Below are 27,668 nucleotides of genomic sequence, written 5' to 3'. Positions count from 1 at the left end.
TATTTTTATTAGAAATTACTGTGCTTAGTGCTCCGTTCATTTTGTTGCCCGCATTCACTCTTCTTTCAACATCTTTTTCTACTCTTCCATCTCTTGAAAACATGCTTCTTCTATTTACTATTGGAGAGTCTCAATTGCTTTGTTTTTTTGATAAATTGTTTCTTATGGGAGCTAGGACCATTAAAAACCCAAAAAGCGCCCAGTTTTATATGCAGTCTTCGGACGTGCGGTATACAAGTATGACAAATATTTTTGAAAAATTAAAAAAATACCAATTCATGATATTTTATTTTGATAAAAATTAATAAAAAAAACAATAAAATCGGTTCAGTTTCGGCGAAACGTTGATTTTTTAATCGACAAAATCAGTCCGACGTGCAGTTGTCATTTACGCACAATCTCGGGGAGGAATTTATTTATTTGTTTATTTATACATCAACGGTTCAAAGAACCTTTTACAAAAAATAATAATTGACAGAAATAATTACAGCAGTGCGCAATAAACATGTAGTACATGGTATGAAATAATAAAATAATTAAAACTAAAAAAAAATAGTGAAGATATAATACAAAAAACAAAAAGTAAAAAAGAAACATAACATCTCTAAATAAAATATAACAATAACCACGAGAAAATCTTATGTTCTAAATATAAATATAACACAGTAAAGTTTGGAATAAGTATATAATAAAAATAAAAAAAATAATGCAACATTAGTATTTAAAAAAATATAAGTTTTTTGAACAATAAAATAAAAATAAAAAATTTAAAAAAACTTAAATTAAATTAACTAAATAATACCTTTATTTAGTGAAGTAATCATCATCAGTTGGTTGGAAGAAGTTGATATTTGGCAATAAATCCGCCAATGAACAATTTAAATTATGTCTAACATGTTGAATAAAGAAATAAAAATCACTTATTCCAGGAAACAAAGTTAAATGAACATTATATTTTAAAATAAATCCATAATTTTCTAATAAATAACGAGTGAGAATTCGTTTTAATTCATGAACAGAATTTGTATTGAAAATATCGAATATTTGTTCTAATTCATTTCCATGCCTATGTATTTTAGGTAAAGGTGAGTGCATTTCTAATTTGCGAGAGAGTGACAGAAAAACAATGTTCGAATACCTATTCATCAAAGTTCCCTGACACCGCCTATCTTTTTAATGCTCGTTTGAAAAATGGCTCTACAATTTCATTGTCAAAAGATTATGCATATGATAAAACTACGTAAATAAGATGGTACTAATAAAGGACTTAAATAATAACACAGTTATTTACACTTGGCTTTAAGATTAATTTTATAAGATTTAAAATATTGTATTGCTTAAGTTAGTTGCTTTGCCTGAGAGAAGACAAGATTTGACTGCCACAACTTGACCGTCCGAGGTTTGGTGAAAAAATACTGTCAAATCGTTTTCAAAATTTTTTCGTATTTTTGATAATAAGTAAAAAAATTCATCATCAAATAAACTTTTCGATTTAGATTGATCATAATAAGCGTAGTTTATTTCGTATTCGTGAATAAAGCAAACTGAGAGATGTGAGTAAATAACGACAACCTGTAAACGTCAAAAAATGACACCATCTTCATTATTCTACTATCGTAAAACGTTTTACTCGCCAACATTGGCGGGTTGAATTTTTAACTAATGGTTAAAGAGTTTTACTATCCACCGTTAGTTACTATAGATGAAACAACCCATTTTATTCATTTTCAAATATTATTACAGATTTTTTACTATTACTAACGATCAAACAACCGGGCCTTAGCCAATCGGCGCAAGATAACGAGATATTGCACACTTTTTTTGGTTTTGCTTTAGGCAACAGCAAATCACACAATGACGAAACGAAAATATTTCAATGTTAAATGTCACTTAGTATATAGTTTATTGAATATTCGAATATTGAAAAAACGTTTGCCGAACCAGGTAATGACAGGCAAGCTAATGTTCGGGCAAAACAACGTCTGTCGGGTCCGCTAGTTTCTAATAAATTTGGGAATATTGTTTATATTTTTAACACGAGTGATTCACAAATGAAAAATTGTCTAGAATTGTTACTATTAATGTATCTTTTACTTTAATTTTAGAATACACAACCGGCCTACAGGCCAGGAGGGCCAATTACAGTGGTGAATTCAATAACAGAACACCCATACTTGAGAAAATTTACTTTTTTTTTTCTCACCGGGAATAAAACCCGGAACCTTCCGTGTGTGTCAAGCGTCTTTATAACTACACCACAGAGGCCGCCATTTTTGCTATGACGGGTTTTAGAAATATCCAAATCGTCTCAGGTAGAGGAAATAAGTATGGTTGGATGTAGGTCTCATCATGGCATTCTACCTAAATATACCCTTAAACGGATTACAAATATCGATTTATTAATTGGAGGGATTTACTTCAATGGCTTGTGAAGTCTCCACTCCATCGAGCATGTAATCTCTTCCTAACTGTAGGGGAATTTAACACAATATAACACCTTAAATAACAAAATGCTATTTTTATAAAATAAATGGTATTAATTTATCTAAAACACTGTAATATAGTTGATTTATTAAAAACTTAATATTTGTATCTATACATTTTAAATATAAGTTAGAGCGGACATATTGCCTTAAGGCAATTTTTTCTACCTACCGAAAATATTCAGTTTTAGATAATAAATATTGAGAACGTGGACATATTTTAGGTATATTTTACATTATCAAAAATTAAGTAAAAATTTACACTATACTAGAAAGAGAGTTTATTTATTAAACAATATTATATCTGGATTCACTTTGTGACACTTCACGATAATTAATTTAATGATTAAATAAATGTTTGAGTTGTTCCCTTCTCTTTCTTCTTTCCTTCCCATCTCCTTTCCACTCCTCATAGTATGGCCAAATTTTTTAGTTAATTTTATTTCAAATTTTGCATGAAATTATAAGATCTGTATAACTACCTAGAATATGTCCATGTACTTGTAATTTTCTCAAACTGAGCGGTTTGGGTCGGTAGGAAAAAAATTACCTGAAGGCAATATGCCCTCCCTTATATTATTTTTATAAATTGTTTATGTACATAGTGTTAAATAAATAAATATATTAAGGGGAGAAATGAAATGTATGAGCACGTCAGTACATAACATGTGGACAACTCGCTCAATAGTATTTAAATATATACAATGTCTCGCAGCAGTCTCCTGCAATGGTCTCTTCTCTTTATTCTTACGATAAGGAAAATAGATAATAATGTAAAAAATGTACTTATTATAAACCGTAAGTATGGTTGCTAGCTATTTTACTAGGTATAACCCATTTTCTTAGATATCTAGCAATAATTATTCACTATTTTTTTGTAAAGCATTATTATGATTGAATAATATCATACAATAACAGTCCAAAAATAAGATTGTTTTGTGGGGACCAGAGAGTTGTTGTCTATGGCCACAGTGCCCAATGGACCTATATAAGGGCGCGTAACACGTCATTCGCCCTTCTCTGTCTTCACCAGTACTCAAATTCACTCCGAAATATTATTTGTGTAATCTTTGTATTTTCGTGTGTAATAAAATGTATATACTCTAAGGTAATAAACCAAAAATTGTAAGTAACTTAAATTATTTTATATATTTATTACTTGCGGTTAAATCCATTAAATCCATTCAATCATAATATGTTTTACATGAACTAACAAATAGGTACTATCAAGTAGAGTTTAATAATAAATCCTCTACAGTTTATTTAAAAAAGGAAAAGTTAAAAAGTTACAAACATAACTAACAGAATCTCTAAGAAAATAATGAAACTGGATTGTCTTTAAGGAATAAAAAAATGCCGTTTATTACAGGATGTTAAAATTTATTTATTTATCTCTTGTACAGTCCAAATTAACATATGGAATATTGAGCTGGGAAGGAGCTACAGAAACAAGAATAGAATCTTTAACGGGGGTAAAAATGCATATTTTTAACAAAATGAACCGAAACCCTCTTCTATACCCTACATCTCTTCTTTTTGAAAAACAAAACGTACTGTGAGTCAAGCAGTTGTTTGTAAAGTCAGCTCTTTGCCTGTTTCACCTAATAAAACTAGTGAACAAAGAATCCAGCAAATCAAATCAAATACAAAAAATCAAAACTACATTATCTGTTTAAATCACGTCTGAAGAAACATCTCCTTTCTTTTCGTTAATCTCTCCTCCTTTCCTCTTTCCTCTTTTTTCCCTTTTCCCATTGAGTAATGGTATTGATTTAAGGTAATTTCTACACAAATACATTTATTTCTATTTTTAAATATCTTAAGCTTTTTTTTTAACCTTTATTTTCTATTAAATATGTTTTAACTTGAATAATAAAAATAAAACTGTTATTTATTGGTTAGTTGGAAGAAATTGCCATTTGGCAATAAGCCCGCAAATTCACAATTAACTTTATGTACAAAAAGTTAAATAAATTTAAAAAATTAAAAAAACTGATACACGAGATTTGCTCTAGCTGCAATATAGTGTTATTGCACCGATTTCGTAATCAGTTGAACTGTCGTTTGAAAACCACAAACAGCTTAAATGCTTTTAAAGTCAATATAACCAAGGACTACTAAAAAAATATATACTTCAGGCCATGCAGCGAATTCATCATAAAATATATTTCTAATTTCCCTTTCGCGCTTCGTGTATTTTTTATTTTATTTTATTATTACAATGTTCCATTGCTGACCAGTGAATTCACAATTTGTTAACATTAGAACAAACTATTGTCTACTTAGGCGACAAATTGTGAATTGCAAATGTACAAGAAATCCATATGGTAAGTCGGGGTAATATGGCAACAAAAAAAGAATTCGGATATGTCGTAACTGAAAAAAGGAATATTATCAAAAGTCAAATACCAGAAAATAGTTTATTAATTAAGCACGACTAACCATTGAAAAGTAAAAATAAAGTTTTAAAATACTTTTTAATTCAAGAAAGAAAAACACAGTCGGAATGCGATACTACCCCCCATTGGGGTAACACTTTTCACAAAAGTTTATTGCACATACAAAACATTTTTTCTCTCATATTCTTGTCCCAAATAGCACTTGCGACCAAAAGGGATCGTCTCAAAATTAATATTATTTATGCGCCGCATTTAAATACGTTTAGGGGTGATTTCCCAAACGCTCTCGCGGCCGTAGAAAACGACATTATTAAATAATTCATTTCTTTAAATTAATAACGATAATTAATATCAAACTTTCAATTGTGTTCATTCAATCTATGTACGAGAATACACTCTAATTTAGCAATAGCAAAGCATTGCATTGTTGGGTTCAGCTCGTAGTCAACAAGTTAAAATTCCAACTGCGTATTTATGTAATAAACAAATTTACTCATAAAATTTATGCCGTTTATTTAACACTTATTTTAATAAACTTGTAAGGTTTAGTAATAAAAACGCCTAATTATTTCCTATTTAGATAAGTTTTCTTTTCGGTTTTGGCCGAAACTAGAAGCGAAACCGAAATTCGGGTTTAGTTAAAAAAAATCTTGTTTCAGTCGGTCACTAAAAATCAAAAATTAATTGAATGCACAAAACACTCTCAGCCGATAGTCTTATTTTATTTAATTTTTACAAAACTTAAAAATAAAAAGAATTTATTGTATTTCCAATTTACATTGTAAACATAAAATAGACGACGATTTTATGAATACATTTCTGAGAATGTACAATTAGGAAGTTCTTCTTTTTAAAAGTTTCGTAATTTTAAAATTACTCCTCTTGTTATGTCACAAGTTTGCTTCGGTGAGTTCTGCTTATTGTTGAATTGGCTTACCGTAAATCGTAAATCTATCGCAACATTCTATCATTGGTTGGTTCGGAAGAACTTGTGACATAATTCAAAGTAGTTCGTTTTTGTTAAAATATTTTTTATTATTCTTTCAATACATTTTTAATCAACTCGGCCGTACAATTAAATCGTTTAATTTGTACCGCGCGTAAGAAAACATTTTTTATATCCAATTTTCCGAAGCACTGAACGTCCACATTGGAAACGAGGAACTGGAATTCATCCGCCGTATTTAATATTTAAGGATATTCAAAATCAAATTTTGTTATTGACAATGAAGGGTTGATTGAATGAAATATTACAATAATACAATTTTCTCACCCCCCAAACATCTCACCCGTAGGTATTACGTCAGGTAAGGGTTCGCTATTTATATTTAAAAGACGACAAAATCAACTTGGCACCGATTTATTTCCGGTTGCTCGAACCTTAATGTAATTGTCTTGCTTAAATATAAGGGTTATTATATAATTTATTAGCATCCACCCACATCTATTCACATCTAAACGGTTTATTTTCGATAGAACTTCTTAGGTTGGACGATGATTCAATTTAAAGGCAAATTAAATTGACAAAGTAGAGTCGGGTTTACTCGATAATACAGTTAGAGTTATAACACTCCACTGGATTATTGAGTCACCCTTACTGAGAAAAACAATTCTACGATAATTAACCGCGAAGTTAGCAACAGATCACACCAATACAACGGGCCGTAGATTTAGAATTGCAAGCGTAAACTGAAACCGTCCGTTACACGTTTATTGTTAAACTAAACACTAAACCAAACATTTTGAAAGCTTTTGTTTAGTGATATATCGCTTTTTTACTACCAGGACTGGCAAACATTATAAGTGAGATTAAGGGGGCATTTCACAATCTTCTTGTAAATCATAATTAAGAAAATGTAAGATAAAAATAGCTATCAGATTTAAATGAAATTTGCAACCGACTGATTTCACCAATAATGCTAAATCAATAATTCGACTAGTTAATCGAGGCATTTATCAACATTCGCAAAAAATCCTGACAGCAAAAATTTATTCGTTTAATGTAAAAAATCACCCATCTTATAAAATCCACATTCCCACGCACACCCAACAACTCCGCCATTCCTTAGTTATTACATTTAATTTTGTCATTATAGTTTTCATGAGTTTTACATATAACGCAGTATTTTAGCAGTATGTTATTCAAAAGTTAATAAGTAAGGTTACTTTTTATGGTGTATGGGTAAATGTATCGATGGTATTTCTTTCGCAGTTCACTTTAGTTTAAATAGTTATTATTATTTTTTAGTTTTTATTTATTTATTTGGTTTACAAACAATGAAAAATAAAACATAATACACAAAAGTATTTCAACAATAAAAAAAGTCACTACTTATTTTTTATCAATTAAATGTAAACAATAGCTTAAAACATATTCAAATAAAATGAGAAAAATAAATTATTAAATTGAAAAAAAAAAATTGTTAAATTGTATAAACATTGTAAAAATTGTACGATTTCATAATAAAATAAACATGAATAAAATACGTATTTGATTAATATTAAAAATTTATGTTTTTAAAATTTAATTATTTTTAAGAAATCATTCATTAATATAAAAGAAATAAAAGCTATCCATAAAATACTAATAAAAACAAAATATGCATCAAAACAACAGCAGCAATGTAACCCATCAAAATTAAATGTAAAAAATAAAGAATTGCATACATTTTGTATACACTTCTTAAACCTTAACAATTTTGGTATTTTGTCTTTAGCTTTTCCAATTTCTCAATATTAAATATTTTAAAAAAAGTAGTTTTTCTTAAGTTTAGTTTATTTCAGTTGAATATGTCAATACGCATAAGAAAGGGACAAATTTTACCAGGAGTTAATGTTATAATTTCGTTACTTACAGTTCTGGTGTTAACTCGAAATTTAACTCGGCTAGGTTGCGAAATCTCGTAGAGATAACGTTTTCTTGAACAAGCTCTAATCGAGTTGAATTGTAATTTGTTGATAGGATACAAACCTAATTGAATATAAAATCTTAGATTCATTTAATTATTTCGATTATAAACGGTTTTCAAAGCCATAATTTTTTTAGCAGAGCCGTCATAACAATAACACACGCGACGCCATTTTCAGATGTGTTTTCAACGAAAGATATTACTTTGGTTAATTTTATCGACGATTAAAATGCGATTTACCTTTTTTTTGCGATATTCAGAGATTGTAAAATCGATTTTAAATTCGATATGGCAGAACACAAAGCTAATCAGGGTTTAAAAGGAAATGGCGAATTACCCCCCTTTCTTTTAATAATTTATAAAATTATTTAATTGGCACTAATGCCTTTTGCTCATCATGATCATTCCCTTTCCGAATCAAATGGTGCATAGGGCACTGCGTTGCTTCACCAATCACAGCGTATCTTGATCATTTTTGTTACATGAAGGTAAGGTGATTAGTCTTACGCTTCAGGTACCAGTCTAGGGACTATGAAATATTCTCGTCTAAAAACTGTATTTTAAATAATATTACATATCAACTATCTCGGGAATCAAACCCGAGACCTCTTGCATGGTAGGCAATCGCGCTAACCATTAATTACACCACGAGGGCGACATATAAAAACAAATAATAACAATTAATAAATTTGTAAATTCTAAATACAAAAATAGTTTTACGTGATTTCTTTCATTTTTCTCAATTAGCGAAATTAAATTATCTATTTAATAACAAAGGATTAAGCTGAAAACGGAAAGAAAAATGTTGAAGTCAAATCAATAACAATAAAGATGACTCGCCGAAGTTGAGCAATAATTGGCTGATAAAATGTAAAGGTGGAAAAACTTAATTTCGTCAAACCCGGGACATTTTTAGGTGAACTTGAGTGTAGTTTTAGTTTTTTACAAATATGAATATAATAGTAGAACATGTTAAACAGCAAGAAGAAAATATAAAATATTATAGAAGAAAAAATGACCACTCTGAGAAGGTTAAAGATGAGGAAATAAAGTAAAGGAGAGGAAGAAGGATTTTTACAATATAACCGAAGAATTCGGATTTCGAAGTTCAAATTAAATGTATCAATTTTACCAAAATGACATTGCAAATGGACCGAGTAACCTACAATTTGCGGAATTTGACTTTTCGACGAATGCTACTTAATCAACAGTAAATTTTTAATTTGCCGAATACGTCTAACCCAAAATATCGACACAATATTTTTTAGAGAATTATTGTCTATTTCACCATCAATAAATCCATGAAAATTTTCTGTTTGAATCATCCATGCGGGTTAACACCTTTCAGCATTTTTGACTTTTAAATTAGAATATTTTCATGTACAAAAATATTGCAACTCCAATGTAAATGATTTTGGCGATAATTATAATATGAAAATATTGTGCTTTTTTATTTCCCGCTTATCATAAAAATGAAACATAAACGAAAAGAAATCACTAAATATTATATATTTTATGATTTTGAACTATTTTTCTCTTCAACCAGTGTTTCTTGCACAGTTAGTTATACATATTTGTCGAAATGAGTAAAATTTATAGACAGTATTTAGAGTTTCTCCATTTTTTTGCTGTCAAGATCTTAAATAATAAATACCAGATATAATAAAGTTAAGTAAATTCTAATTTTATTATTCTGTATTATTTTTAAAATTTGTTGAAACAATCCAACCTAAAACTGTGACCTTGTTGACAAAATAGTCAAAATGTTGAAAATGACACACGGTAAACAATGCTCCTTCATTGTAATTTTTAAAAGAACCTTACTTCTACTATTCAACACGGTGATGTAAATTTTTTTTGAATTCTGCAAACATACAATTATTTCTGCTTGCCAATTTGTAGGTTGGATGGTTTCTGCATTACACAGTTCAAATAACACGTGGTTTATCTTATACAAACTGCTGTTTTCTAACGCTATATTCTAATATCTAAGTAATATCTCACGATTAATCTATTCGTCTCTAAAATTTGTTTCAACATTACGTATTTTTAAGCTAAGAGTAAACGAAAGAAAACGTATTGAATTGGAAAAATAAATTATAGTTATCAAAGGGGAAAATTTAAATTGAATCGTGTCGGAAAGCACTTATCCTCGCGCTTTAAAAATAAATATGGAGAAAAATCATAAAATTCATCTCAGTTCGCGAAAAAAATCTATTGATATTTAAATGTTAAAAACATCTAGGTTTCGATAGTATTTAGACATTTTATTGATGTTTATTCTTATTAACGAACAAAATAATATTTTTACAAAATATCAATTTCAACATTTTCTGTATTCACAACCTTATTACTGTTTTGCTTCAAACCGTTTTTAATGATCCTTCTTCTTTCGTTTTTGTTATAAGATATGGCAGATGAATACATTGTTTTAAAAAACGGCTAATATTCAATACGGTATTTTCACAAGTTGAGAATAACGTTTAAAATATAATATATATGCGGTATTTTACAATTCCAATAATATATATCAATGTATTTAAAACATGTTTTCGGGTTTAAAAAAGGGCGCATTCAAAACGGCTCGCAGTTGGCGTTACGTTATTTTGACGTCACGCGTTATGGACCACTGACTGCGCTTCTAATAATCATTGCGTACAAGTTTGGCGCCAAAACGTCATAAGTGCCGTTTGTTCCACAGGGCGAGAATTTTTTTTCTTGTTTTCTGGTAATTCAAAATATGCATGTTTTAAACCTTTGTAGATAATTTATTTTACAAATAAAGCCAATTTTAAAAAAATATGTGTGTATTTAGCGTATTATCAGCGTAATGATTTTTAAAGTTTTCTAATTTTGAAACCAATCCGCCCGTGACGCCACAAGTTCTCGCCAGTGGATTCTGCCGATTGGTAAGTGGACTTTTGGGAAACTGGATATCTATCACAATACTCTTGTGAACTTGTGACGTAGTTCTGAGTATATCATTTTTATTATTTTTTTCATTACATTATTGAGAAACTTTTTGAGCCGTACAATTAAATTTAATTTTTGCCGCGTGTAGGACATTTTTTATATACAATTTTTCGTAGTACTGAACTTCCTCACTTTGCAAAATTTGCACTAAAAACCTTAAATTTCCAAAGTTTTAATGACATTTATTTAACGCTTTTTTTAACGTTCAACATTTTTTTTGTTCTATAAAGTGCTTTAAAGGAACATAAATAAATTAATTTCACTATAACATTTAATAAACTTATTAAAAACGCAGTAATCAGAGAAAAATTGTTGGTTTATGACATTTAAGGTTTTTACAACAAAGTCTTTAGTTTTGATGTATCATTAAGTACTGATAAAGTACTTGGCTGAAGTGACTTAGTACGCTCGACTGCTACAGAAATATTGCTTTTCGACATCAAAAGCTCCAAATCACAGAAGCTTTTAAATTGAATGTTTTCAACTGAAAAGCCCATGTACCGGAAGAATCGTAAAATGGAAAATACCATTTTGAAGCGAAAACTAAATAAATATTTGTAAACGGATAGTAAAATTTGAATTTTATAGAAGCGATGTTTTGAGTGCTGAACACGCAAAATAACATTTCGAAATATCCGTTAAAATTTGTGTTTTTGCCACTTGTGTTACTTTAAACTGAGTTAATTGTGTGCGGTACCCTGCTGATACCACACCAAACACATATAACTCGCATCTATCATGGTACGGGTTTACCTACATAGATAGATGCCACAAAACACCAATATTTGAAAATATACGTAGTATATTGTACTATAAGGGATATTATTTAAATAATATTTTAAAAAATGTATACATCGTTTATTTAAAAAAAAAAGATATAGATATAGAATATATTGTTACTTTCTTTTTTTCGTTGTAAAAACTAGCAAATAACTTAGGCAATAGTTAAGTGTGCCTATTAAAACATAGGCACACTTAACTATTAGGCAGCTCTTCTACTTCACAAAAGTCAACAGATGGAAGAGTCGAGGAAATGTGGATGTTCAAAGATGGGCAGAATGGTGAATGTTACACAGTGTGTAAAGTGGCCACTTAAATTAGCCAAGGACAGGTCATAAGCCCTGTAAATGCCTAGACTTTCATATTCCCTTCTCAAAAATGTTTTCCCTCTCTGTTGAAATAAATTTAAAGTATTTAAACCGGGTTGTGGTCCCGTGATTAGTGTCGCTGACGCACGGATCAGCGGTCCAAGGTTTAAACCACACTCTACCCCGATTTGATTCCTATTTTCTAGTAGTGCGTTTTTTACAAATCTTAGAAAATGTCCTCCAAAATTGAAATATTTGGGTAAATTATAAGAGCGCTAATATTTATTATATCAATTAAAAATTACGGCGCAATTATTTAGCATTCAGTTGAAGGTTCGAGGTTCGAGGTTACGGGTAAAGAGCAGATTCTTATTTCGGTGTCCGGATTAATGAGTTTCTTGTCTTGAGGTTATACTTATTATTGTTTTTTTTTGCCATATATTAAATTTTTTAAAGTTTTATTTTATTTCAGTTGTACTTGTATACATTATGAAGAAATGTATTTACCGTTGTTAAATGAACTTAATAAGTTCGTAAATAAACAAAGAGTACAGTATTGTATGTAAAAAACAAAACCCCTGACGAGGTTTTTGACTCGATGGCTACTTTCAGGTAAAAATCCTGAACAAGGAAATCGGGTGAAGATTAGTCCGCTTCGTAGTGTTGAGTTTAGCGCGTTCGCCAATCATTTTTGAGTTTCCGGGTTGAATTTCTGACAATGTCGATACGATATTTTTTTGAAGCGTAAGAATGATCACCTTACCTTCTTAAAGCAAGATGATGCTTCTTAGCTTCTTAAGATGATGTTGATAATGAATGTTCGATGTCGATATTCCTTTTCGAATTCAGGTATACTAATTAGATGATCAACATACGTAATATTATCATTATTATTACTGTTTGCACACAACAGGCCAAGAAGCCCAGGCCAGTAACAGTGGTAAATCAAATCTAGATTTGAGTAAATTCATATTTCAATTATTGCGATTTCATCATGAATTGAACCAAGAAACTAAGCGTCAGCATACTGTAATAATTTTTCTTCATCAGCCTTGTTCTCCCTACTGCTGGATAAAGGCTTAGAGTATATACATATACTCCAAGGATAAAGGCCTCTTTCAAACGTTTCCCGTGTTCTCTTCCCTCTATTTGTTCATCCACGTTCTACCGGTTATCGAGGCAATGTCGTCGGCCCGCCTTGTTTGTGGCCTTCCAGCAGGGGCTAATCGTCCGTATAAGGGATTACGCGCAGCGTACCATTATATTTGATTATCGATAATAATATTTTAAAGTAGGGAAAATAAACAAAATGAACGTTATAAATTATCGTCACTGTTTATATATTATTCCGAAAATAAAAATAAATATCAGCTCCCAGTGCCCAGCACGTCCCCTGTAAACGAACAATCTAGCAGATTATATCAGCTTAGTTTTGCATACAAATATGTACACTGTATTTAAATTTTTAAAACCCGGTTAGTGTTTTTCCTTCTTGAGTAAGCTTGCAGATTACAGATATTATTTGAAGATTGTCTATTTGGAAAATAGTATTTTGATCATGATTTCCTAAGGCTTAATTGTCTTTAATATTATACAGTTGACATAAGACATGTGGCGCTCGACGTGGCCCTTTTTGGCATCATTTATTAGATGAAGGACTTGGCGCGGTGCTTCATGTTGACATTTCAATAAAAATGAAAATAACACCCATTTTATGTCATTATGGTATTTTTAATAAACTTTTGTACAAATGTTGTATTCAAATAGTGTAGTATATAGTTACATACGTATATCGCAAAGTCACTAATAATGCTGTTTGAGTTCATTAATCTTCTGTTGTCAACAGCTTAACCTAGCCGGACCGAAGGGGGGGATTCGAATCCCCCGTAGACCGATTTTAATTCGATAACTCAAGTATTATTAAATCTATTTGTCGTATGTTTTTTGTAATCGTGAAATTAACAGAAAGAAATATTTTCCTGTTTTTGTTTTTAAATTTTGAAATAAATGTCTAAAATGTTTTTTTTTTTAAACATTAAAACAAAAAAAGACGTAAATAATGTAAGGGTTAATTTCACTTTTTGTACATAAGAATTTAGCAAACTAACAAAAATGAATAAAATACACGAATGAGTTAAAATATGTGTACGTGAAAACATGAATGAATTATTACGCGGTCATAAACACTTCCAACGTTTTATTCTCCTGACGCCATATACAAGTAGGCGCTGGGGTCGTTTGGCCCCTGCGTTCGGATCATGTGTAATTTTTGGATGCTTAGTGAGGGAAAGGTTAAGCGTAGAGATAATATTCACAGAACCACAGAAAAAGTGCCATTTACATATTAGCAGGTAGAAATTAATGATCATTTTTCGCAGATTGCTTTTAAAAAAATAGCTGCTCACCACTGCCTTCCAGAAACTCTTTTGTTTGCCAATGGTCTCCACTTTATTATTCTGGGTGCCTACCTGTCTTCATTTTGTCTCGCTAAGAGTCCTGTTCATTGCCATTTTATTTTTTGTAATGACTTAATGTAATTAATTAATATATTGTATTTGGATTCTGAGATTTTAGTACCTAAACAAATAATTGAGTAATGAACAAAAAGTTGGAATGATACAAAACCTTCTAAGTAAGTTGATCAAGTTCCCTTTATTCTAGATTCTGAAGTATCATTCCCTTTCTAATAATTGCTTAGCATTTACGTACTCACGAAGCTCTCGCAACCAATTACATTTGGTTATTTTCAAACAAGTAACCGGATGTAAGCTCGCCTGACCGGATATTTGGGTCGGGAAATGGATAATTGGGTTACGTAAATCAAGGCGTACAGTATTGTTTCAATAGAAAAGCTTTCGAAGTATTTGAAATGTCTACTAGCAACCTACGAACTGTTTTAACCCCTCAAAATTTATTCTAAGATTTGATTTATTGAACAATCACATATCAGTGACGTACAATTACCTTTGAAGGTTGTAAGTAGGATTGTCAACCCTCCCGGAATTCCGGAATTCTACCGGAAACGGGCAATTTTTTTTCTATCTTCTGACTCTTAAAACGGAGCAAAATCAACCTAAATATATTCATTGTTTCTTTTAAAAAGTTCAATTTATGGCAAGCGGAATAAAGGGGGTAGACTCATTGATATACATGTACAAACTATACGGCATTAACCACCTCTCTTATGTTCCACTCATTGAGGTTTCTGCGCTTGGCCGGTATTGGGTGGGAATCAGCGTAAATAGGTGCGATGTAAACAAACAAACAATCACGCCGTTTTTCCTTAGGGGTAGGCAAAGAGGATAGAACGCCATATCACTCGGTTTTTGCATACAGACCTCGCTTTCTGGGTGCAATATACAGCTTGGAATTCACGGTAAACTAGCAAAGACAATAGAGAAATATAACACACTACGAATACCGATAAAAATGTATGAAATGGATTTACAATAAATAACTGTATTTTTGAAGTCAATATGGATATTATGGAGAAATGTTTTCATCCATAAATGTAAAAAATAAATTTAATAAAAATACGTTGCTCGAAAAACGCGACATGTTTGGCCTTGGTAGTTGTAACGTTAATTTTTTTATAATTTTCTAAACAAATTTCGATGGCCAGGAACAAATAAACATGAATCCTGACGTATTAGGGGACGTGGCCAATGTAATGACTGTTTTTGCGGGAATTCAAAATAACATTTTAAAAGTATTTTTTATGCTACAATAGTGCACGACTGCACTTTTTATTCCCTTCATTAATTTCATTAGAGACAAATATTATTTTGTAAAAATAATGATGGTGTGCTGTTGCTGTTTTCAATTTTGGAATGAAGATGTTACCAATTGTTCTAGGTAATGTACTTAAGTTTCGTGACGTCAAAACAGTACTATGCTTGTTGTCTTTATGGGTTTGAAGTAAACAATTATTTTTAAATAATGATTTTATATATATTTAGAACCCTAAGATTTAAAACAATTAGACAGTGGGGAAAGTAGACGTTTTTTTTGTGTAACTTTCAAAATTATTTTTCATAATTTTTCGACTGGTAAAATATTTGTTTTAAAAGCACCACCCCATCCAATTTTTGCTTAAAAAACTGTAAATATATACATTTTTAACTATTGTTCGTCAATCAATATTAGTATATAACCACTTACCTTCTTTTGAATGTCTAAACGTTTCTGTCTCCTTCCCGGACCCTCAATACAGCAACATATAAAAGTAAAATACACCATCTCCACAGTATACGAGTGCTCTTGCATTCACGAAAATCTGTATTTTGTAACATGCACATATTGCACATGCACAGTTTAAGGGGTCCGACAACCACCGCGTGCCGGTTGCACTAATTACATTATTTTTAGTTATTATTTATTGAGACTCAAATTAAGACTCATATATCGGGTTGTGGTCCTGTGGCTAGTGTCTCGGACTCACGGACCAAAGGTCCGTGGTTCGAATCCCACTCCACCCCAACTCGATTCCATTTTCTAATAGTGAGTTATTTACAACTCGTTGAAAGGGGCCCTTAAAATTAAATATTTGGGTAAATCATAAGAACGCAAATATTTCTTTTTAAAAAAAATTAAATTTAATATTATTTTTAAAAACGTTGAAAATAAGTTTATGTGGTTTTAGAAAGGTTTTAAAATGTGTCTAACTTCAGTTTTGAATATTTATACGGTTGTTAAATTCATTTTTTAATTTTATTAAATCCAGTACTTACCCTAAAAGCAGACTTTCATATTCTCTCGAAAGTATTTGCAGCTATTTTGAAATATTTATAAATTTTGATAAACTTCCTTGAGGGTTGAATCTAATATCTCAAATTATTTTATCCAATGTGTTCAGGCGAGGAAATAATATGGTTTTGAGTATGAAATAGAACCAGAACCCTAGACGAGTGCTTTCGGCTCGACGGCTTCCTTCAGGTAAAAATCATGAAAAAGGAAAATTGAGTGGAGATAGTCCGCCTTGCAGTGTAGAGGTTTGCGCCTTCACCTGCTGTGCATTATGTTCGATTCCTGACAGGGTGGATGGATACAGAACTTAAGGTAATAACCTTACACTACAATGTTTCATAGCTCTTGCACTGGCACCTGAAGCGTAAGGCTGATCCCCTTTTTTTATTTTATTGTTATACTACTTATACGAAATATTTTTTATGCAATATTTATTTAAGAGTCCTCATTACTAGAGAAACTTGTTCTAAAAAGGACCGTCCAGTGTTTAAATTTTTTATTTTTACATATTTCACATGTTTTTAAAGTATTTTTTTAAAATTTCTTTTATTATTATTTTCTACAGCCAGATTTTGATTTCTCTTTTGACATGTTTTTTGTTATCGGTTTATTTAATTTTGTGTGGAAGCATATTAAACAATTCGGCATAAAAATAATCCTTGCACCTTTATCCAAATGTTGTGTAAAAAGGGAAGAAAATTGATAACGATATTATTTCTTGTCCTTTTTATGACGATGGCTATCTCCAAATCTGTCTGGCAGAATAATTAAGCATATATAAGGCACGTCAAAGGCTTTAAAAAAAATGTAGATGGGGTGCTTATTGAAATATACCTTGAAAATAACTTTTATGTTTCCATTTTGTAATTAATAATAATTCGTTTCAGGTTACAAAAATAATCATGATACGCTGTAACAGAGTACCATTTCAGTGCCTTGTGCAGTACTGGGTGCTGTGGTGGGGGGTGATGAAAATGATTTTGACATTCTATTTTCTTTTAACGTAATAAATTGACATTTTGGGATAAAATTATAATTCAATAAAAAAATATAATACGCATACCGTCAAACAAGATTTACATATTTTTAATTTGTTTTTTAGCATCTTGGTCTAATTACAATATTATTCCTACCCTATAACACTAATAAAGGGGTAGGGAAATTTATATTACGTAAACAAGGCGCCGCAGCGTCATGTCTCGGTTATCGGAGAATTTAATAAGCCAAATAGGAAATGCTAAAGGCTGTTTTAACACACACATACCTCCAATAATACAGCATATTTGTACATACAATATACATACGTATTTAATAAACATTGAAACGAAAATTGCCATGTAAATGTTTTCAGAATATCAATATTTTTATTCCGTGTTCTAAAAGTTTATTACATTTAGTAGAAATATGTTTTTTTTACCAATTCTGGTCGGGGTTTAATAATAGGGTTGCTTTATTTTAAATCAGAAATCATTAATTAGATTTATTTTATACCCCCTTCATGCCATTCTAAAACAGTGAGTTGTAGACATATGACGGGTAAATTTGCATGAAAATAAACTTGTTAACAGCTTGCCATATGAATCGATTAAAACCTTTGAAATTTTTAACTAAATTTAAACTACAATTAAATACATTATTCCATAAACCACCTTCATGAGGAACTTTAGTCCTACGGTAAATTGGATACAAACAATGTTTTTTTGCGCGCGGTAAAAATTGGAGCGTTAAATTGTAAAACAAATTTTCTTGAAAATGTACGAAAAAATATCATTTAATAAAAACGCACTTCTTCGACGACGTCACTGGTTCATTCATACGAACCAACGAATGATATGAGAGCTGTGAAGGATTACTGTAAACGAACCAATCGGGAGAACTGACCACAGATGACTGAACCTCTGACGTCATTCGCGGAGTTATTTCAGAAATAGAAAACTTTAAAAAATCATAACGCTGATAATACAATATACATATTTAAAAAAAAAAATTGGATTGTCTTTACACAAATAAAAATAATAAAAAAAAAACAGAACTTCCTCATTAACTGCTAAAATCTCCATTTTTTAATATTTGAATATTTAATTTTAATTATTAACTTTTACTTACCACCGCGTTATAAATATATATTATACTGTACATTTATTTCTAAACATTTGATTGTATGTAAGCATACATTGTACCACGCACAAGAGCTTGCCTCTTTTTTGATGAAGTATTTTATTTCGTTTTTTTTTAATACATAATTTTTGTTATAACAAATGAAATGAATAAGAGGTTTAATATAAATTTCAGTTTATAAAACCTTATTTAAATGATTTTGAATAAATGAGAACAGACAACAATATTAATTTTTTTTTTTTTTTTTTTTTAATATATATTTACCCAGTAATACTTTTTTAAAAAGTTCTTAAGACAAAAATAATTCAAATCTTTGAAATTAAAAAAAGTTATTCATCATAAGAAAAAATAAATAAATAACCAAATAAACAATATTTTATTATTTATATTTAGTCCAGTCCTGTCTAGTTTTAGAGATCGTACCCATCTCACTTCACACTTTTCATCTTTAGAAGAACAACATTACATAAAGACTTGACTTATTAGCTCCATATTATTGATGTTAACGTTAGTAATCACTGTTAAAATATAATAGAATTGAATACATTAGTTAATTATACGTTGAGAAAAAAGCTAACGTAGCTTTGAAACCAGTCGGTTGGAAAATATTAAAAACAAGTCGTTAAAAACAAAGTTGTTTTATGTATATTCATTTTTTTAATAATTAAATTTGATTACTGTTGTTTAATTTTGAATACTTTATCCTTAATGTTTTTGTATAAATGCATTTAATTTTGTAATAAGGATGCCAGTCTCATAGATGTTGCGAAAGTAATAAAATCTGTCACTGGTTATTCGAAATTTGTGGGTTAAATAACATTCTTCTTTTATTTATATAATAAATGTTTATTTCCACCATTGATTAAAGAATTTATATAATTAACTCGCTACATCAGCTGTCATCCGGTTAAGATTTCCATTGCTCTTGACTCCCGATAAAAAGATTTCAATTTCATTAAAAAAAATCTTGATTTCATTTTTACTAACTCCTCGATCAAAGGAAGTCATTTTCAGAGTTCCAACTCCAATCAGGGACACGATTTTATTTAATTACTCGGGAGAGGGTAAGTTGAAGAATTTTTCAAGGGTCACCTCTCAAATTTGGCTATATCTATTTTTAGCTTTGGATTTTCTGCCTCGTTTAAAGTACCCGCCGTACTCATTTTAATAGACCGTTTTTGATACTTAATGAAATTTATAATGATCGATATACTACAACAGAGATGAAGAAAAAGTTTGAGAAAAGCATAGGCATCCACAGAATTTCATTGACTCAAATTATCACCTTACTTATTATATAAAAATCAATATTCTAGCTATATTAAAACACCATGAAATTATTGTCATTTGAAATGATCAGACAAGATAAAATATAATAAAAGTACCCAGGTAAAATATAAAAAGTTCTATCGTATAATTCTAAAATCAGTGTTGTGATTTGTAAATGGAATTTGAATCCATATAAAAATTATGAAAAGATACGTTTTCTAAATTAAAATCGTGCTAAAAAAAAGTGATAGAATGGTCTTGAAAAATTACTACCGTATTATAACGGGGAAGCTAGTGGTTTTTTAATTTTAAAAATTTAAAATGATCAAATGAGATAAAATACAATTAAAGTACCCGTGTAAAATATAATAAAGCTCTATCGTATAATTCTTAAATCAATCTTGTGATTTTAAAATGGAATTTGAATCCATATGAAAAATGATGAAAAAATACGTGTTCTAAATAAAAATCGTGCTAAAAAAAAGTGATGGAATGGTCTTGAAAAGTTTCTACCGTCTATAAAACAAATACGTAGTCAAAGTAGCGTATTTTCTTCATTATAACGGGGAAGTTAGTGGTTTTTTAGTTTTTAAAATTTTAATTTTTGATTAATTATACGGCATAAGTGCCTTTTACTATATGAAATATAACAATGTAATGAGTTCAGTTATACAAAAATAAAAAATTAATTTAAAAGCACGGATATATAATATACAGACATAGACATGCACTCAGCATACAAAGGATATAAAAAAGGTGACACAAAATAAGTTAACGGTATTTCGTAAGCATAAGTGACTTTTGCAAATAAATCGTTAGTATAGAACATCATTAAATATTTATACAGAGATGATTGAATTCACAGAGACTCAAGTTAAAAATGTCGATATTAGAGGTATGTTCATTCCTAGTCTGTGTATACGCGGTAGATGTGAGTGACAAATAAGTTGGTAGTATTTTGTCTAGTTCTACGGATCAGTATGTTAATATTTGTCAAATCCAGGAATTCGCATCAATCAAGTTTAGAATTAATGTTTTTTTTATAAATATGTTATATTTGTTATCGTCCTGCGATCATCCAAAGTAAGTAAATTCTAAGAATTTGGCAAAACATGTAGTTAATTTGTTCGATAGGAATGTGAAATTTGAAATTAATGAACAATAATTTTCGTTGAAATTTCTTTTTGTGAATTTTGTAAAAAGGGGACCATATGGCAGAGTTGTACTCTAATTAGCCTCTAACCTAGGATAAATACAAGAGTTTGATTGCTCAGAAGCATAATTTCAAATCAGAATTTTAAATTCTTAATAGTTCTAATATTGAAACCCAAAGTTTTCATACTTTTAGAAGTAATTTGAATGATGTTTTAAGTCAATTTTTTCGTCAAATATGACACCAAGATCTTGAATCTCTTTGACTTTTTCCAGTTAAACTTTGTTTATTGAAAACGGAAATAAAATTGGAGATTTATTTCTACAAAAATATTATAATTAACGTAAAAGTAAATATAAAGATGAAAATTTAAAAAAATATCCATGCACTATCAAATTAAGCTAAAAAACATATTTGTATTTAAGTTTATCGTATTATCATCTGTTTCCATTTTCCGAAGTTCTATTTTTTTATATAACTCCGCGCGTGACGTCACTAGTTTTATTCGGTGAGCTGTCCTGATTGGTGGGTTGGCTTCCCGGAAACCGGAAATTTATCGCAACGCATAGGTTGATTTAGAAGAACTTCTGACGTCATTTAAAGTAGTTCTTTTTTAATAAAATCATTTTATAAATTTTTTCATACATTTTACAGAAACTTAACAGACTACTAAATGCTTTGATTTTTGCCGCGTCTAAGAAAACAGAGCATTTATCTATTTTTCCGTAGCACTGAACTTCGCGGTTACTTCATTATCTCGTGATTTTTATAGAACTTGAATAACTATGGTCCAGTGATATAATGTAAAAAATACGCTGTACTGGCGCAGTGAAATTATTTTTTTACTGAATAATTCATATTGTTTGGTGAAAAAATGTGAAAAAAATAACGTGTTCTTAATTTAAGTACGGCAGTGAAATCAAGTGATATCCGAATCGGAATTTAAATTCAATTTTAACAAATTTTCGAATAACAAGTGTCAAGAATGTGGGACGGTCGAAGGGATTCGCAGGAGAGGAGAGTGGTGGTGAATAGGGTTCGACCTATGTGGGCCAATCAGGAGTTGGGTGGTAAGCCCCCGCGTCCCCCTGCCGTGGAGACTGCGCCGCAGCGCCCCCAAGCTGAGACCTACGACATATTTTGTAAGGTTAGTAAACAATTTGATATAATATTATTAATGTGCATGCTAACCCAAAATTTTTTTTGGACGGGCTCCCGAAGCGTAGGACTGATCATCTTATCATCATGTAATAGATAGTCGAAATACGCTGTATTTGGACAGCAAATGGAGTGCCCTGTGCACCACTGGGTGCGGAAAGGGAAATGATGATGTTGATGCACCGGATTGCGGTCAAAGTCCGAGGTTCGAACCTCGGTCTACCACAACTTGATTCCTATTTTCTAATAGTGAACTATTTTCAACTCGTTTGAAAAAATCCACAAAGTTAATAATGTTCAAGTAAATCATGAGAATGCAAATTTTTAAATAAATAATAAAATTTAATGAAAAAAGTACCTCATAATCAATTGAAAAAAAAAATAAATAGGGGTTAGATTTTTAGCCGTCCGTGCGCTTTGTAGCTGCAAGATGTGTTGTAATCTGATTCCTGTCTGTTATGAAATATATCATAATTGAAAAACGGAAATTAGAATCCGACCGTTTACGTCCGTGTATGGGCTCTGTAGATGAAAGATTTGTTGGGGAATTTATTGTACAGTGTCCTTGAGGCGATCGCACACATAAATGGCGCTATATTAAACTATACTTAAAAATAAAATTAATACAAATACCTTTAATGCTGGGGGTGGAGTTTTAAGTTTAAAAATATCAACGGATGTTTGTAATATTAGTAGGTAGCTATATTACCACTTACCAACTTTTTAATGCCATGCAAAATATATCGTCGATATACGAGTATTAATCTTTTCAAGAAGCTAATATTTTTATTAAAAAAATTACAGGATTTAATGATTTAATACTAAATTTTCTCTCTTATTCAGACTACTAACATATGCAGAAAAAACACAGACATACTTAGGAGTACCATTAATTAAAAAATAAACTCGCTGCTTTTTAATTTCGGTAGGTACTCGTATGTGAGTAGATTAGAACGAACACATGCGATGAATGGGTTAAAAATACGTCTGCTAGTAAGGGAATCGATGGTTGACCAATAGCAAGACCCGGGGAGATATTCTGAACGCAAAAACGCGCGAAGAAAACGTATTTTTAACGCGTATTTACGTACTTAATACACGCTAACAGAGCGATCTCTTCGCGCGCAATTTTTTCAGAATAACAGCCCTGCGGCTCTATCACAAATGACTATCGACGTGCTAATAAGCGACGTGATAACAATTTCTCACCATGGTTGTTTATGGTATTTGCGATCACAATGGAACATCCGTGAAGTTATCGATCGGGATTTTTATATTTTTTAATATTGTCACACCTCACACTTCAACCTAATGGTTGGCAACACCTAATATTTAATTTCAAAATATTTACGTTTCGCGACGCATTATCCTGCTGCACAATCACATATTTGAATTTCACCTGTGTAAATATGGAAAATATTCCAGAACTGCTATTTTTATTTATTTATTTATTATTTATCATGCTATTTATTGCATTAAGCCGGCAGTCAGCAAACCCAATGTCAAGGAAAGCTGTCGCCGTAGTAATTGTTTGTAATTTAATTTTCACTTATATGTATAAGATACTCCTTACTATTTTGCTAATGAACTGTATTTAATTACGAGGAAAACAAAAAACAAACCGATACGACCGTTGACTTAGAGATTACACACGCGTTGACTTATGACCACGCTAACTTAAGCATGTTCATTATTGTTCATTGTGATCGCTCAAATGCTTAGCGTGTTTTTAAGCACGTCGGTAATAATTTGTGATTGTGCCGCAGGGGTGGTATTCTGGACGGAATTACGCTGCGATTGGTGTACCAATGCAGTGCCCTATGCACCATTAGGTGCAGAAAGGGAATGATGATGAAAAAAAAATTATATATGAAATTGTCAATGGGTATATTTATGTTACTAAAAAAAAAGAAAAAACAAATAATATTACTCTGTTATTGTTCCTTAATAAATAATAAAAATGTTCGATATAATGTCTATTTCTAAATGAATGTTGTTAATGAAATTAAATCTGAATCGATCCAGTAAATTAACGTTTCATCGGAAATACTTTTGAAATAAAACAAAGGTTTCATAGAAAGTAGAGATCCCTGGAAAATTATTAAATTTGAAGAGATGACTCCCGACAAATTCAATTTTCACACAATGTGATCAAAACAATTTCTACTTCCTTCTATCGTCAATCGCTTTTATCTCTTTATCTTCTGTTTCTTCTGATATCTTCAGATTTCGCAGGTTCAATCATCTTCATATCATGAACTTTAAATCAGAATATCAAAGGTTTTGAATACAATCAGAATAAAAGGGAGGTACAATGTAAGAAACAAATAACAGGGGATTTCAGGAGAAGATGTTTGAAAAAGAGAAATTTCTAGAATGAAACTTATTTTGATTTTTTAAAATAATATACATCCATTTATTACGCGTGAAACAGGGATTTGTAATGTCACCATGGTCGTTTAATATGCACAACTTTATGAAAGAGAAATAATGTGTGGGTATTGGAGCAAAAAATGATAATTTTGAAGTAAGCTGTTTGTTGTGCGCTGAAGATTCAGTTTTTTTTAGCAAGCAGTAAAGAGGATTTGCAACAAATAGTCTCTCAAATGTATGACGTTTGCCTGGAGAGCGAATTGGTAAACAAAAGTAACTCAGAAGTGATGGAATTTGAAAGGGGAAGTGAGGTTGGTGATCGTTTAATAAATGTAATCAACGAATGTCTCAAACGAATAGAAGAATTTATTTATCTGGGAAGCATGTTTTCCAAAGACGGAAGAGTAGAAAAAGATGTTAAAAAGAGAGTGAATGCGGGAACAAAATGAACGGCGCACTAAGTACAGTAATTGCTAATAAAAATATGTCAATAGAAGCTAAACTGGTAGTGCAAGGATGAAACCAGAGTGAAAGCGTTCGAAATGCGATCTCTCAGAAAAATGTATAGGAAAATCAATGGATGGCAGGGTTATGAATTTAGAAATCAGGCAAGTCTGAGCCAGGTATAATTGAAAAGATTAAGAAAGGGTCTCAGAGATGGTTTGATCGCGTAGAACGAATGGTTGACGAAAGAATGGTGAAACAGGTAATGTGGCGAGAATAAACGATAACGAGGGACGAGGACGACCAAGGAAGTTGTGGCATGACCAGATACCAAAATCTTAAGTTTGACCATGTCAAAAGTAGGCAGAACTAAAGTGCATTTATGACAAGATGAATGAATGTTTAAGAAGCTACACCAAGAACGTATGCCAGGATAGACGCGTGTGGCGGTCCATCGACTCTAGGTCCAGATGGAAGTAGAAGTAGTACTAATTTATTTTTAACTTTGCATTTATAATAGTAAAAATTAATATCTGTTCCACTACGAGACTGCATTTCTAATTTACACATTTATTCCAAAAAATTGAAAAAAGGTACAAATAAATATTTCATCGCCATGGGGGCGATAACAATCGTAGGCATATCTTCACAATGAAGGTGTAGTTAAAGATGAATTCTTCCGATCGATAATGGAAATACAGTATCGACCTTCTCCGAGAAATATTGACTTCTTATAATTGGTACATTGAAAAAAAAACACCGGGCGAGTTTCTTCTATGGGGGCTGCTTCATAAGTAAAATAAGAGAGAAAATCTCTTTTAAAAATAAAAAGTTACCGACCCTTTTGTCATACCGGAATTTGAATTTGTAAAATTCAAAATAAATTAAAATTCTGTTTTAGTCAAAGTTCACGCGAATTTCTCGATTTTTAATTATAAATTGCACAAAGTACACCTCGCGCCATAATCGAGTAGCTCACTCCATAAAAAATCCCAACAAAAGTGCGTGTCTGTATTCAAGTAACATTTTAAATAAAAATTTCGTCGGTGACAAATTCTCACAATTAAAATATCAAAGGGATTCTAATATAAAGAAGAAAAATTAAAATATGAATAAAGGAAAAGTTTTTCGGCAATTTGTGAAAATTTAAGCCGCGTACAATTCAAAAGAATCATTTGAACGAAAATTTTAATTTTCTTACTTAACACCTAAGAAACAGATTTTGTAACAGTTATTCAAATTGTGATTTTTAGTACCTAATATAATACAATATTTTTGATGAGGGAATAAAGAAGTCTAATAAAATAGTAATAAACAAGAAATAGATGTTTATCGTTTTTTTTAATTTTATAAAATTTGAAACCTTTAAAATAATTTGTCCTCACTGGGGTAACCGGTGCCGACGACACTTTACCATTATTGTTTTTTTTTAAAAAAACACAAAACATGAAAACAAAATAACCCACTGTTTAATTATACAGAGAGTAAATCAATATAATAAATTTATTTTTATATTTTATGTAAAATTTATATTACAAAACATGCAAAAAAAATAAAAACCTTTTACAAGATTGTAGTGGAGCAGATATTAATTATTATTGTAGTAGATACAGAAATACACATATATTGTTACTTTTTATGAAAATTGTTTGAATTTTAACGCATTTACAGGGCTTTCGACTTGTCATTGGCTGATTTAACTGGTCACTCAATTATTTTATTTTTTATTATTGAATCGTATATTTAAATTATTTTTGTCTCGCAGGAGTTACAACAAACTCATTTTGGGACACAAAAAAGTAATAATAAAAAAGCAACAATACCAACTAATCAATGATTTATGATTTTTGCTATTTCGAATATACCGCGTTGTCTTTATTTTTATTATTTTTCTACCTAAGTATGTTAAGTATTTAAATCTCAAAATTATTATATAGAACATTTATAAAACAACAGTGTAATATGTGAAGATATATTGTTATTTTATTATTTCATAATTTTGTAATAGAACACTGTATGTTAATTGTATTTATGTCTATGTTTATAAAAGGCATTTGTGCCGTGTATACACTAGTAAATAAATAAATAGTTAAAAAATATGGTTATAATAAAGATGAAGTAATAATGCAGTTCAGGAATGTAGGGCAAGACGGGGTTTCAAGGTTAGACACTACATAGGCATTTACTGGGTTTATGACCCGTTGTTGGCTGGTTTAAGTGATCATTCACTGCTTTTGAGAAAAATCTTCAGTGAAAGTTTTACTCCTTTGAGAAATTATTTTATCTTTTTTTTTTTAGAATGGCGAGTATTTATCTATAGAGAAATAATCAGCATTATATTATCTTTATCTCTATCTTTGGAGGTTTTGATTACGGGAATATGCCATCGTAGCTCACGATGATTTTCACAAGCAGCCAAGAGATTTCCTAACTATGTGTAATTTATTCTTTCCTATTTTCAATTTGCCGGAATTGCGGAACACTACATCCCCAGTAAATGCCTACACTACATAAAACACTTTTTTTTATAAATTCTTTGAAAAATGTTTATTAAC

General features: G+C 30.5%; 1 protein-coding gene across 1 annotated transcript in view; it reads left to right on the top strand.

Annotated features, from left to right (window-relative positions):
* Window positions 1–27,668, top strand: part of LOC148277852 (ras-related protein Rab-37-like) — an 85,845-nt gene that overhangs the window by 30,222 nt on the left and 27,955 nt on the right. The window contains exon 2 of the mRNA XM_088232287.1: window positions 21,911–22,285. Coding sequence (XP_088088413.1) covers window positions 22,124–22,285 — 162 coding nt within the window. The 5' untranslated portion in view covers window positions 21,911–22,123. The remainder of the gene's footprint in view (window positions 1–21,910; window positions 22,286–27,668) is intronic.

This window comes from Micrasema longulum, unplaced genomic scaffold, assembly GCF_059751315.1.
Source record: "Micrasema longulum isolate JH-2025_06_02 unplaced genomic scaffold, ASM5975131v1 h1tg000969l, whole genome shotgun sequence".
NCBI classification, from domain to species: domain Eukaryota; kingdom Metazoa; phylum Arthropoda; class Insecta; order Trichoptera; family Brachycentridae; genus Micrasema; species Micrasema longulum.
This window is presented reverse-complemented; position numbering and strand designations above follow the sequence as displayed.